Source organism: Tachypleus tridentatus, chromosome 13, assembly GCF_004210375.1.
Source record: "Tachypleus tridentatus isolate NWPU-2018 chromosome 13, ASM421037v1, whole genome shotgun sequence".
NCBI lineage: Eukaryota > Metazoa > Arthropoda > Merostomata > Xiphosura > Limulidae > Tachypleus > Tachypleus tridentatus.
Window position 1 is genome coordinate 69,199,333 of NC_134837.1, and position 13,385 is coordinate 69,212,717.

Sequence of the window (13,385 nt, forward strand, 5' to 3'; positions counted from 1 at the left end):
ACTTGTGGTGTCGTAGTAAATTATAGCTAACAATAGGTCTGTAATCATCACTTGTAGTGTAGTAGTAAATCATACCTAACAACAGGTCTGTAACCATCACTTTTCGTGTGGTATTAAGTCGTAGTGAACAACAAATCTGGTACCCTTACTTGTGGTGTAGTAGTAAATCATACCTAACAATAGGTCTGTAACCATCACTTGTGGTGTAGTAGTAAATTATAGCTAACAATAGGTCTGTAACCATCACTTTTCGTGTGGTATTAAGTTGTAGCGAACAACAAATCTGGTACCATCACTTGTGGTGTAGTAGTAAATTATAGCTAACAATAGGTCTGTAACCATCACTTTTCGTGTGGTATTAAGTTGTAGCGAACAACAAATCTGGTACCCTTACTTGTGGTGTAGTAGTAAATCATACCTAACAACAGGTCTGTAACCATCACTTGTGGTGTAGTAGTAAATTATAGCTAACAATAGGTCTGTAACCATCACTTTTGGTGTTGTAATAAATTATAGTTAACAACAAATCTGGTAACCATTACTTGTGGTGTAGTAGTAAATCATACCTAACAACAGATCTGTAACCATCACTTTGTGGTGTGGTATTAAATCATACCTAACAACAGATCTGTAATCATCACTTGTGGTGTCGTAATAAATTATAGTTAACAATAGGTCTGTAACCATCACTTGTAGTGTAGTAGTAAATCATAGCTAACAACAGATCTGTAATCATCACTTGTGGTGTAGTATTAAATCATAGCTAACAACAGATCTGTAATCATCACTTGTGGTGTAGTAGTAAATCATACCTAACAACAGGTCTGTAACCATCACTTTTCGTGTGGTATTAAGTCGTAGTGAACAACAGATCTGTAATCATCACTTGTAGTGTAGTAGTAAATCATAGCCAACAACAGATCTGTAATCATCACTTGTGGTGTAGTAGTAAATCATACCCAACAACAGGTCTGTAACCATCACTTTTCGTGTGGTATTAAGTCGTAGTGAACAACAGATCTGTAATCATCACTTGTGGTGTTGTAGTAAATTATAGCTAACAATAGGTCTGTAACCATCACTTGTGGTGTAGTAGTAAATTATAGCTAACAATAGGTCTGTAACCATCACTTTTAGTGTGGTATTAAGTTGTAGCGAACAACAGATCTGTAACCATCACTTGTAGTGTAGTAGTAAATCATAGCTAACAACAGATCTGTAACTATCACTTCTAGTGTGGTATTAATTAAGTCACGACTAACAACAGATCTGTAACTATCACTTGTGGTGTGGTAGTAAATCACAGCTAACAACAGATCTGTAACCCTTACTTGTGGTGTGGTATTAAATCATAGCCAACAACAGATCTGTAACCCTTACTTGTGGTGTGGTATTAAATCATAGCCAACAACAGATCTGTAACCCTTACTTGTGGTGTGGTATTAAATCATTGCTAACAACAAATCTGTAACCATCACTTGCAGTGTAGTAGTAAATCATAGTTAACAACAGGTCTGTAACCATCACTTGTGCAGTAGTAAATCATAGCTAACAACAGATCTGTAACTCACTTGTGGTGTAGTAGTAAATTGGCTCTAACAACAAATCTGTGACCCTTACTTGTGGTATAGTAGTAAATCATACCTAACAATAGGTCTGTAACCATCACTTTTAGTGTGGTATTAAGTTGTAGTGAACAACAGATCTGTAATCATCACTTGTGATGTAGTAGTAAATCATAGCTAACAATAGATCTGTAACCATCACTTTTAGTGTGGTATTACGTTGTAGTGAACAACAGATCTGTAATCATCACTTGTGATGTAGTAGTAAATTATAGCTAACAACAGATTTGTAACTATCACTTCTAGTGTTGTATTAAATAAAAACTAACAACAGATCTGTAATCATTTAGAGTTGAAGTTGTTTAATGGAAAGTAAGTTAACAGTTGCTAAAACGACTTAAAGATTTGTTTAACTCTTTTATTCTAAAATTTTGAATCTGATGATAAAGTTGATTTTTTACAGTTCATAACCACCCTGTTGAGGGAACTTCAAACCAGGAAGTTACAAGACTTCGAGAAAACATGAGAAAGCAACAGAAACAAAACCAAAACCTACAGCAACAACTAAAAGAAAGGGAGTAAGTTCTTAGAGTGGCTGTAACTACGGTAATTTGATAAAACTAAAACAGAAACAAAACCTCCAACAGTAACTAAATGAAAGGAAGTATGTTTTTAGACTTGTAAAAGTTTTAATTAGAAAAAAAACTGTTAGACATGTCATATTTTGCATGTTGTCTGGAAACAAAAACTATATCAGTACAAAAAAGGCTACTTTATTTAATGATTCTGAAGGAAAATCATTACTTGATAATCTGTGTATTTTGAGTTGTCAATATATTTATTGATGGACTATTGATGTCCAGTCAGTAATGCTTTCTTGTACTTCAAGTAATTAATAACATTACATCAAACTAACTTGTGTAGCCAAACAGATAATTGACTTACTTTTATAAATTTTATTAATTTGTTGCTGAAAAAAAATGCTGTTGTGTCAATGGCTGACTCATACTTCTTTAACTAGTCAGGAGATACAAGACCTGAAACAGAAACTTCAAAAACAGGCAGGCAGAACTGGTATAGCTCGACATCCAACTCCCCATACCCATAAATCCAGTTTACAACACCACGGAAAAAACACCTCAGAGTTCCTGGCTAAGACCACTACACCGAAACAGGGGAAGACTCCAACTCTGAGGAAACCAACTGGAAACCAACCTCTGTCCAACCAAGCAAAGACCTTCATGAAGACTGGAGTTGACAAGCCTGAGAACTTCACTCTAAAGAACAGTTCCAACATTCCAACTCACAATCCTCCACCACAGGTAAGAATTAGAGTGCAAAAGATGACCTGACATAAATATCAGAAATATGTCTTTCATTAAGAAAAGGTTTGGAGGAAGCACATCTGATAAATGCCCGGCCATGACCAACTTCTCTGTGAGATTCCCATGTTAGTATAGACATGTATTAAAGCTGAAACTACATAATTCTCTCTACATGGGCTCAATCAAACTGACTGACCATGTGACCACTGTGTACTCATTAAAAATCATTATAATTTTTATGCTACTAGCTTCAAAACATTTGACAGACTTGCAGTAAATTTTATAAATCTTTTACATACACAAATTGGATTTTAATTGAAGTATTTTAATAAACTTGAAAGAATTGTCTGGGGATGTATTGAGGCTTTCTATTGATAAAGTGATTCTAATGTTAAATTAAAAATACTTTTCTTCACCTCAAATGTAATTTTCATAATCTCTAAAATGCCCTAAATACATTTCTCAACCCTTCTGCTACACGAGGTTTGTCAATTTAAATAACTTTGTAGCCACCAAAACTAAATTTAAATAAATATAAATACCATTGTTCTCTTTCAGTAACAACTTAAATATTGAAACATGAAACTAAATTTTTTTATCTTAAGTAGCTTTAATTGTTTTATTATTTTTTAACCATGTATGATGCCCCCTGCTACTGCAGCAATAAGTCTACGCATTTGCAACGCTAAAATCAGGGGCTTGATTCCCCTTGGTGGGCTCAGCAGGTAGCTTGATGTGGCTTTGCTATAAGAAAACACACACACACACTTACACCATGTATAACTACTATTTGTGTCAATATAAGTTATAAATCACTTGGGGAATGTGTGACTCATGATAGCTATAAAATTACATTACTCACAAGCTGCTCCTGGTACTCACATACATGTCTTGTGAAAAACTTTTATCATATTATTATTTATTTAACCTAACCAGCATAAATTGTTTACATGTTTACATTTTAGCTACTTTTATAACAATAAATAAATAATGTACATGAAAAACAAGGAATATGATGTGTACCTGCACCTCCGTTGTTCTTGCTGTCAGTTACTAATGGTAGTAGTGCAATAAATAACTTTTATTTAATTAAATAATACATCAAAGAACGTAGAATAATAACATGCAAAAAGCAGAGGGTATCTCATAATTATCACAATTTATCTTTATAACTGTATGACAAAAGCTGTTACAAATTCATCCAAGCTAGTCAATATGATTCCCATGAGAACAAAGCTTGTACTGAAAGAAAAAAAATTGACAACTGTCTATTTATAACATATCATTATACATATGTCATTTGATAGATGAAAATCATGGCTGTGTGACCAAACAAGATTGAAGGCTATGAAAATTATACTTTTCTGAGCAATGATGATATTATAGTAAGTAATTTACATTAAATTCATACTTATGGGAGAGGTGGTTAATAAATTAGAGTAGAGGGGATACCTGGAGAAAAAATGCCACATCTCTCTCACTAGAAAAAAATTGAGGATTTTTTAAAGTATTGTCTTATAAAATCAAAAACTTAAAATTTATATATTAATAAAATATGAATTATTTGCTATGAATTTATGCTGTACTAATTGTTATAACATAAACAAAAGTTCTTTAATTAAATGTTGAATATAACTCACTAAAAACCTTGTGACGTGCAGAAAAGGATACCTGTAATGGGAAGGTTAACAAAGTGAGCTGAGCCTGTTGTGCTGTTTTAAAGGTTGATAATTGTTTCATTACTTAACAATATTTAAATTGTTTTGTATTCAAATCCTTGAAACACCTGTAATCATTTTAAAATTTTTTTAAAGTGGATTTTGATCTTTTCTTCAGCTAACCAATCAAAAGACAGTGCAGTCTGTACAGAGTAAGCCAAGTCCTCAATCGAGTAAAACCTTTGTAATTACCAAAACTCATAAAACTGTTAGTTTACCAAACTCTGCTTGTAGCACCAACTCTGAGATTAAGTCATTTAGAGAAAAAGTAGCAGCTCGGAAAATCCAGCGTTCTTGGAGACTGTATAAAGAATCAGTAAGTTTACAACATTAGTTCTTTTTAAATCAGTTCACGAGTAGGATTTTGTCTCCTTATAAATAATCAGTGGATTCTTAATAATGAAAAGATCATTAAGTTTTGGTTTAAATACTGAAAGTTAGCAAAGCATCTGAAGCAAATAGGCCTAACATATGTAATTAAAATTCCACAAATGTTTCACTCTACATTCCTTTTGATGTGTCCATTTCATATTCAAAATCATAACCACAAAGAATAGCATTTCAAATCTGTATTTTGTCTCTCACAAGTGACTATGAAAGAGGTCTTTTAGTCAGTACCAAAACTAGTCAGTTGGACTGAGTGATTAGAAACAACAGATTCTCAAAAATGCAGTATATACATGTAGTACTACATTATATATCCTGCATGTGACCCTATTCTTCCATCATATCTGTTTTATGCCATATATATATATATATATATATATTCAAATATACTGTATTGTAAATAGGAAATAAGTAAATCAGTAACATGTATTGAATGTCTAGTCTGTGCTGGGTATTTATTATTATGTTCATTAAATGCATTTAATTAATCAACAGTTTTATGCTAAAAAAACTGTGAACCTTATATAAAACTGTGACTGATGAATAAAGATTTGTTTTGCTTAAGTCAGCTGTATTGCTTTTATAGCACAATCTCAGTCCCTGTGACAAATGTTTTAACTATTTTGTGTTTGTTATAATTTTAATGCTATTACACTTAGGTCAGTAGGCACATGTTCATGAAATTTGGCAGGTTATTAATAAACAATACAATTCTTTCACTAACAAAATATCAGATTTTTTATTAAGTCTTAACATTTATTAAGCAATGTTTTTCTGATGCCTCTTATTTTAACATGTTGCTGAGCAACATACAAAGTAATTTGTATTTTAAGATTAAAAATACTGTTGTGCATCAGAAATGTTTCAACTTTAACATATGAAATTATTATTGGGTTTAGATAGTTTTATCAAATAAAAAAAAGAACTTCATGTTATTTTCACTAACAAATCTTTGTATAGGTTCAGTCTATTTGACCATTCTCATAACTTAAATTTAGGAAATAAATATAAATTTTTTTTTTTTTATTCTGGAATAACTGCATATTATAACATGGAAACATGCATGTTTAGACTAAATAGCTTGCATCTCATAACATTGCACATATGCATATATATGTACATATTTATTTATTATTTTTATTATATTGACCTTTCAGCTGTAACTGGTTAACATTACAGTTGTTAAAATTACTTGGTGCAAATGTGCTCATGTTACCATATTGGATAATATAAAACTGACCTTTACTTTTTACAAACTGACCTGTCTTGGCTGTGTTTTAGTGGATTAGTTTGGTGAAATACAATCACATTTCAATTGTAATATGTTATATACATATATAGGTTATTACTATTTACAAATAATTTCTTGAACTTACTTTTCTTAGAATATAAAACAATAAATAAAGAAATAAAGCAGACAATTATATCTTTGAGTTACAACCTTTGTACTTGTTTGCTGCTTGTCATAGGTTGCTAAGCCGTAAAAATATTTGCATGTGTAGGATGTGAAACAAAATAATCTTTTTTAGGTTTTTACATGTATTTAAAATAACCAAACAAATCATAAATTATTATATCAATACCACCAAATCATATTATAGTTTATCAAGTTTAATAACTAAGCTGAATTTGTATCTAAAAAAATATGAAATTTCAAACAGGGCAAAGACTCAACTTATCAGAATAAAGGTTTGTCTTGAAAGAAAGAGAGGATGCTATTATAATTTAAAATAGCTGAGAAAATCACTAAGGAAAAATTCTAAGCTAGCTATCAATTGGTTATTCACATATCATGTATAGAAGTGTATATAAGGAACCATTTCCAAAAATGGAAATAGTGAATGGGGGGGGGCACTATGTTTGATTCAGTATAGTGATAGCTCAACAAATAGAAAAGATAAAATATTTTTATTTTATATTGTATCTTGTCAATATTGTTAATGGAGTTTCTAATTCGTACAAAATCATAGATTTTGTATTTCAACATTACAAATATTTAATTTGAAATAGTACTGCATTCTACATACCATGTGGCACTCACAAATCCATGCTTAGGTGTGTTTTTTAAATAATTACCTTTAAATTAAGAAATTAAATAATGTATAACATGGGAGTTACATATAGTAGAAGTTTTAGGGTGATTTCATTTCTACTTTGAGAACTTTAAGGTAACTTCCTACCCACAACTGCAGTATGAGTTGATTTGTTGTTGGTGTAAGCCCTCAGCTTTATACCCTTAATTGATTTTCCATGATAGCTAGTTAGTTGTGATGAGCATTTAAATACTATCTGATGCATAGGATATACCAAATGCATTTGAGAGCTATTATAACAGACTTTATCCCTCATGATATCAAATTCACAGCTATGACCAACAGTGAGAGCTCTTCTGTATTATTGCTATTTATTCATTTATGTGGGTGTGTGTTTATGACATCACTCATTAGTTAAGTTACAATAGTTTTTATTGCATACTTTCATTTCTGACTGTTGTAATTTTCCTTTGAAAGTCAGTATTATTGTTGAATTTTCTTGAATGATTCTTATTTTCATTTATTATTCCAGTACAGTCTCATCTTCTCACACAAGGCTATCTCGATTTTATTTCTGCCTCCTAAACATTGCTAAAAAATTATGCTCAGTGCACCATCAATTTGTCATTTCTTAACATGAGCATATCATGTGACTACTCTCCACCAATAGTATTGCACAACCTGTGCAGGTACAGCTAGTTTCTTCTGCTATTCCAATTCAATTTTCCCTTTTTTGATTTTCATGGCTTCATTTAGATGTGTTTTTTAAATGTGGCTACCATTTATGATAGTGTTTATTTGTCATTTCAATTTTTGTTTAACATTTTTTGTACTTACATACAGTTGTTTCAACAACATTTGTTTTTGCACATGTTTCTTGTTATAGAAGTATACAAGAAATTTGTATGAATTCACAATTCAGTATTTTGACTACAGTAGTTCCCATTACAGTTGACAGTGCCATTGGTATAACTTTCCAGGAATTGGGTTCAAACTTTATCTTCAGAGGAGGCACAGGCCTCAATTTAAAGGAAGCAAGATTCATATATTCTACTGACAATTTCTTCTCTTATTTTCAACCTGACAATGTTCATGAGGAAGAGTACAATCAAGTAGAAGGCAATTTTTTTTCCAGCACCTTCTTATTTGCATCTGTCAAACACTACATCTTTTCAGGAGATTTCTACTTCCACACCCTTTTTTACAGCTGGTTACTCAAATCAATTGTCAATATATATTCATTTTATATATATGTTCACGACCAGGATGATTCCACTAGTTTCCTTTTTCTTGTTCCTGTTGCCACTTCTCCATGTCATCCCCTTTGGTGGAGGTTTGTTCTTCTGCTTTCTTACTATTGCTTCCAGATCTCCAAGTGTACTGATGGTAAGTTTTTGACTTGTATACCTTGCATCTAGTTACTATGGTAGGCACAGCTCAGATGTTTTTGTGGGGCTTTGTCATGCCTTAAACATGGAAGGATTAAGTATTTCACATTATCAGTGCTCAAACTTTAGTAAGTTGGATATTGATGTGTTCTTTGTTGTTGCAGTTAATTTAAATTCATTGTAGATTTGATATTGATAATGGCTTTGTTTTCTAGGTACATTTAGTCTGTTTGTTTTATTACATACCTTGTAAACTAGGTAAATTTTTGTCAGTTCAATCTCAGTGAGTACTTTGTTAACTAGGTACGTTTAGATAGTTTGTAATTATTATATCATTCCTACTTGTAATATTGAATTTATTGTTCTATCTAATTAATATTTTTCATCATTGTTAAATATATGCCTTACATTCTTAATTTTTGTCAATGTGGGATTTAATTTTTTTGTATTGCTACATCATTGATGTGTTTGTTTGTTTTTTCCAGTTTGTAGGGTTGAGCTTTGCTTCAGCTACATTTCCTATGTTCTTGATGCTAGAGTCCAATCACTTCTCTCATACTCAACAATTCAAAGTTCATCCTTGCTGTATCCTCTCATTGGTAGTTATTTATAGCTATAAGTCAAATATTCCAGTTTAGGATTCTACCATTGGCTCCTTACATGTTTTGTCAAGCAGTAAGAACTTTTGCCTGAAATTTTCATTTGATGGATCTTTGTACTCATCATCATATGTATAATTGGTTCCTGCCAGTTTCTTCCATTTCATGTCCAGAGAGCACACTCATCTGTTTCTACTAGGTTCTTCCTGTTCACTATCCAGAGAGCACACTCATCTGTTCCTCCAAAGTGGTTACTTATACAACCAAGCAAGGGGGTACCAAATCCAGGCCTCTTTGCTTTCAGACTCTGCTATTAGATTTCTCTCCAGAGTTCTATCTCTAATCCAAACTACTCTCTGTCTAGTCTTATGGTTCCATATCGGCCAGTGCATGCATAGTTTTCACTGCTTCAGTCTTTACTTGTACAACCTCCCCACCTTTACTGTATCATATCAACCTCAGTCAGATGTTATTTATGCTCCCTCTTCAACTATGGTTTTTGCCAGGTCCACTGACTTAGCCCAGGAACTGACTCCACGTTATGCCTTTTTCCCAATTCATTGGGCCTTCTTCCATGTTCATTTTGGCCCGGCTTGGCCAGGTGGTTAAGGCAAATGACTTGTAATCCAAAGGTTGCAGGTTCGAACCCCCATCAAACTAAACATGCTCGCCCTTTCAGCCATGGGTGTGTTATAATGCAACAGTCAATCCCACTATTCGTTGGTGAAAGAGTAGTCCAAGAGTTGGCAGTGGGTGTGATGACTAGCTGCCTTTCCCTCTAGTCTTACACTGCTAAACTAGGGAAAGCTAGTGCAGATAACCCTCGTGTAGTTTTGCACAAAATTCAAAACAAACCAAACCATGTTTATTTACCAAAATCATTGGTCTACGTACTGCCTCTGATCTATTCAATATGGCTTCCATCCTTCCTACTCTTTTGTTCCTCATGATTCCCAATTCTTCACCTGGTTGTTTGACACTTTGGTTATGTATAGTTATCAGGCTGCCATGTGGAACACATTCCATATTTCCAAGTATCATAAGGTTTTTGATTTCCTCTGTCATTTCTCTCATTTTCTGCTCCTTTCAAGTCGTGTCTTCCTCATCCTGTTGATTTGCCTGATTGGGATCTCAGTATGGTCCTTTATCTTTTCCTTTCCCACCCTTCCTTTGAACCTTTGTCTATATGTTCCACATATCATCTTTCCTTCTCCATGTTTGTAGACATAATTAATCAGATATTTATGCTGTTAACATTACCTGTATTCTCTACTGTTTCTTATGTCATCCATTATCCTTCCTGGTCCTTCTTTCCTGAAACCTATGCTGTCTGTGAATGTGCTTTGACTTTAACTCTCCTTTTCTTACCTTCCATCTCCCACTTGTACTCCCATTCTTATCCTGATTGGCATCTTCGTCAGGTTCACTCCTCTAGTGTTACCTGATATTTACTACCTCCTTTTGGGGCTCATTTATTTTACTTACCTAACTTTTTACTTCCATTTACTGTAATCTATCATTTGTCAGGCCAATTTGTTGGGTTTATCAATTTGTTAGACTGGCATATTAAGACTTACCTATGAAAGGTTTCTATCTCCACAACATTTCTTCTCCTAAGTTCATCACTTTGCCATGCCTTTAGCTCTTTGCCTTTATCATAATTTGGAGGAGATAATTCAGGCTGGAATATGGAGAACTCCAATTACATTCATCAATTATCTGAATGATCTGGCTTTATCTCCTTCAGGTGGATATTGTCTTCCTCCTGTGGCAGTTCTACACGTCTATTTGCCTTTAACTAAGGTCTTACCACTTCCTTTCATATATGTTTTTAATTTTCAGGTTTTTACCACTGATAGTGTGACCCCGTTGTTTGGCATGTGTTGTCTGATCAGGTATGGTTTACCTCAACCCTCACTACTTACTGACTGCACTATAATACTCACTGTAGAGATGGGGTGATTTGTAAGACCACTGGTGGGATACCCAGTGATACATGTTTCCAGATATCAATAAATTTCACTCAATAGTGGACCATCACTCATTGACTTCATGAGTAAACCATAAGGAGATTTTTGTCCATCCCTTTGATTGAATAAATCAGGGTCATTCTCTTTTCAAAACAGGGGGTTGCAGTACATAAAAGAACTGCTATTTTTACAATAACTAAACTAGAAAGTAATGGTTACAAATATTGACTGTTGAGAAAAATTTTCACACTGTTTTATAGTGGATACAAAATTATTTTAAAAAAATTTCAACAAGAAAAATGTATCTTTGACACTAGAGGTAGTTAATTATCTTTAAAGGGTTAAAATGAAAATATTCAATACAGCTGAGACTGTAAAGACAAACTTCCAGTAGCTGGCCTGTCTCAGCTATTCCAAGTTAAACTTGAATAATTTTACTAAAGAATAATAGAAGGAAAATAAACTACACACAATTTGAGGTGAGATATATAGTTTGTTTTAAAATCTTTTAAATGTTTGCTAAAAATATTGTCTTTTTATAAAAGGATGGGGTAATCTATAGTAGAATGATTAAGATGGATTAGGTATTTTGTTTACTTTAGGAAATATTAGAATTTCTGACGGTGGTGGTTGGTAATAAGAATTTGTTAGTAGGAATATTTTAGGGTGGTTTTATATTGTTTATACTTTTAACATCACATGAACTTTTAAGGACAGTTGGCTACAGACAGTGAAGGGTTGAGATGTTATTGTTATAAATGTTCAGTTCTGCATGCTTAATTGATTTTCCTGTTTGCTGATGAGTTTTTCATCTGTGCTTGGATTTTATCTGATAGATGGAATATCTCCAACATTTTTGGGTACTATCACCATGGGTAATTTTTGCTATAAATTTTAGATCGTTACTGAAAATGACAATGGACTCTTAAAAATTTATTTTTAAAGTTTATCTGATATATATATACACCTAATACATGTGTGTGTGTGTGAAAACATTTTAACCTTATGACCTGACTTAAAATATCAGTTACATCTTACTTTATCTCATAACCAAACAAAATTTGTTTTTTTAGCTAATGACATACACTTTTTGCAATTGTGCTAACAGACCTTCCATATATGTTTTCTTTTTTCATATGCATATATACACTACATGGCCAAAAGTATGTGGACACCCCTTCTAATTAGTGGGTTCAGTTATTTCAGCCACACCCATTGCTAGCAGGTGCTTAAAATCAAGCATACAGCCATGCAATCTCCATAGACAAACATTAACAGTAGAATGGGTTGTACTGAAGAGCTTGGTGGCTTTTAACTTAGTACTGTCATAGAATGCCATCTTTCCAACAAGTCAGTTTATCAAATTTCTGCCCTGTTAGAACTGCCCCAGTCAATTGTAAGTGCTGTTATTGTGAAGTGGAAATGTCTAGGAGCAACAACATTCAGCCATGAAGCAGTAGGCCACACAAGCTCACAGAAGGGACCTCCAAGTGTTGAAAAGCGTAAAAATCATCTGTCCACAGTTGCAACACACACTACCGAGTTCCAAACTGCCTCTGGAAGCAACGTCAGCACAAGAACTGTTTGTCAGGAGCTTCATGGAATGGGTTTCCATGGCCAAGTAGTCACACACAAGCCTAAGAACACAATGAGAAGCGTCAGCTGGAGTAGTGTAAAGCACACTGTCATTGGACTCTGAAGCAGTGGAAACATGTTCTCTGGAATGATGAATCATGATTCACTGTCTGGCAGTCTGATGGATGAATCTGGGTTTGGCAGATGCCAAAAGAATGCAACCTGTCTGAATGCATAGTGCCAACTGTAAAGTCTTGTGGAAGAGAAATAATGGTCTGAGGCTGTTTTTCATGGTTTAATCTAGGCTCTTTAGCTCCAATGATGAGAAATTTTAATGCTACAGCATATAATAACATTCCAGAGAATTATGTGCTTCCAACTTTGTGGCAACAGTTTGGGGAAGGCCCTTTTTTGTTTCAACATGACAATTCCCCTGTACACAAAGTTCCATAAAAACATGGTGTGAAAGAACTTGACTGGCTTGCACAGAGCCCTGACCTCAACCTCATTGAACACCTTTGGGATGAATTGGAATGGTGACTGTGAGCCAGGTCTTCTCGCCTGACATCAGTGCTCAACCTCTATAATGCTCTTGTGGCTGAATGGGAGCAAATCCCTGCAACCATGTTCCAAAATGTAGTGAAAAGCTTTCCCAGAAGAATGTAGGCTGTTGTGGCAGCAAAGAGGGGACCAACTCCATATTGATGCCCATGTTTTGGGATCAGATATTCAACAAGCACATATTGGTGTGATGGTCGGGCATCCACATAATTTTAGCCATGTAGCATATATATATATGTGTGTGTGTGTGTATATATATATATA

General features: G+C 33.7%; 1 protein-coding gene across 6 annotated transcripts in view; it reads left to right on the top strand.

Annotated features, from left to right (window-relative positions):
• Positions 1-13,385, top strand: part of LOC143238633 (uncharacterized) — a 57,481-nt gene that overhangs the window by 38,008 nt on the left and 6,088 nt on the right. For 4 of the 6 annotated variants that reach the window (XM_076479032.1, XM_076479031.1, XM_076479029.1 and 1 more), the window contains exons 9-11: positions 2,029-2,143; positions 2,587-2,887; positions 4,727-4,924. In XM_076479032.1, coding sequence (XP_076335147.1) covers positions 2,029-2,143; positions 2,587-2,887; positions 4,727-4,924 — 614 coding nt within the window. The remainder of the gene's footprint in view (positions 1-2,028; positions 2,144-2,586; positions 2,888-4,726; positions 4,925-13,385) is intronic. The other 2 variants (XM_076479034.1, XM_076479033.1) reach the window with 1 other exon arrangement.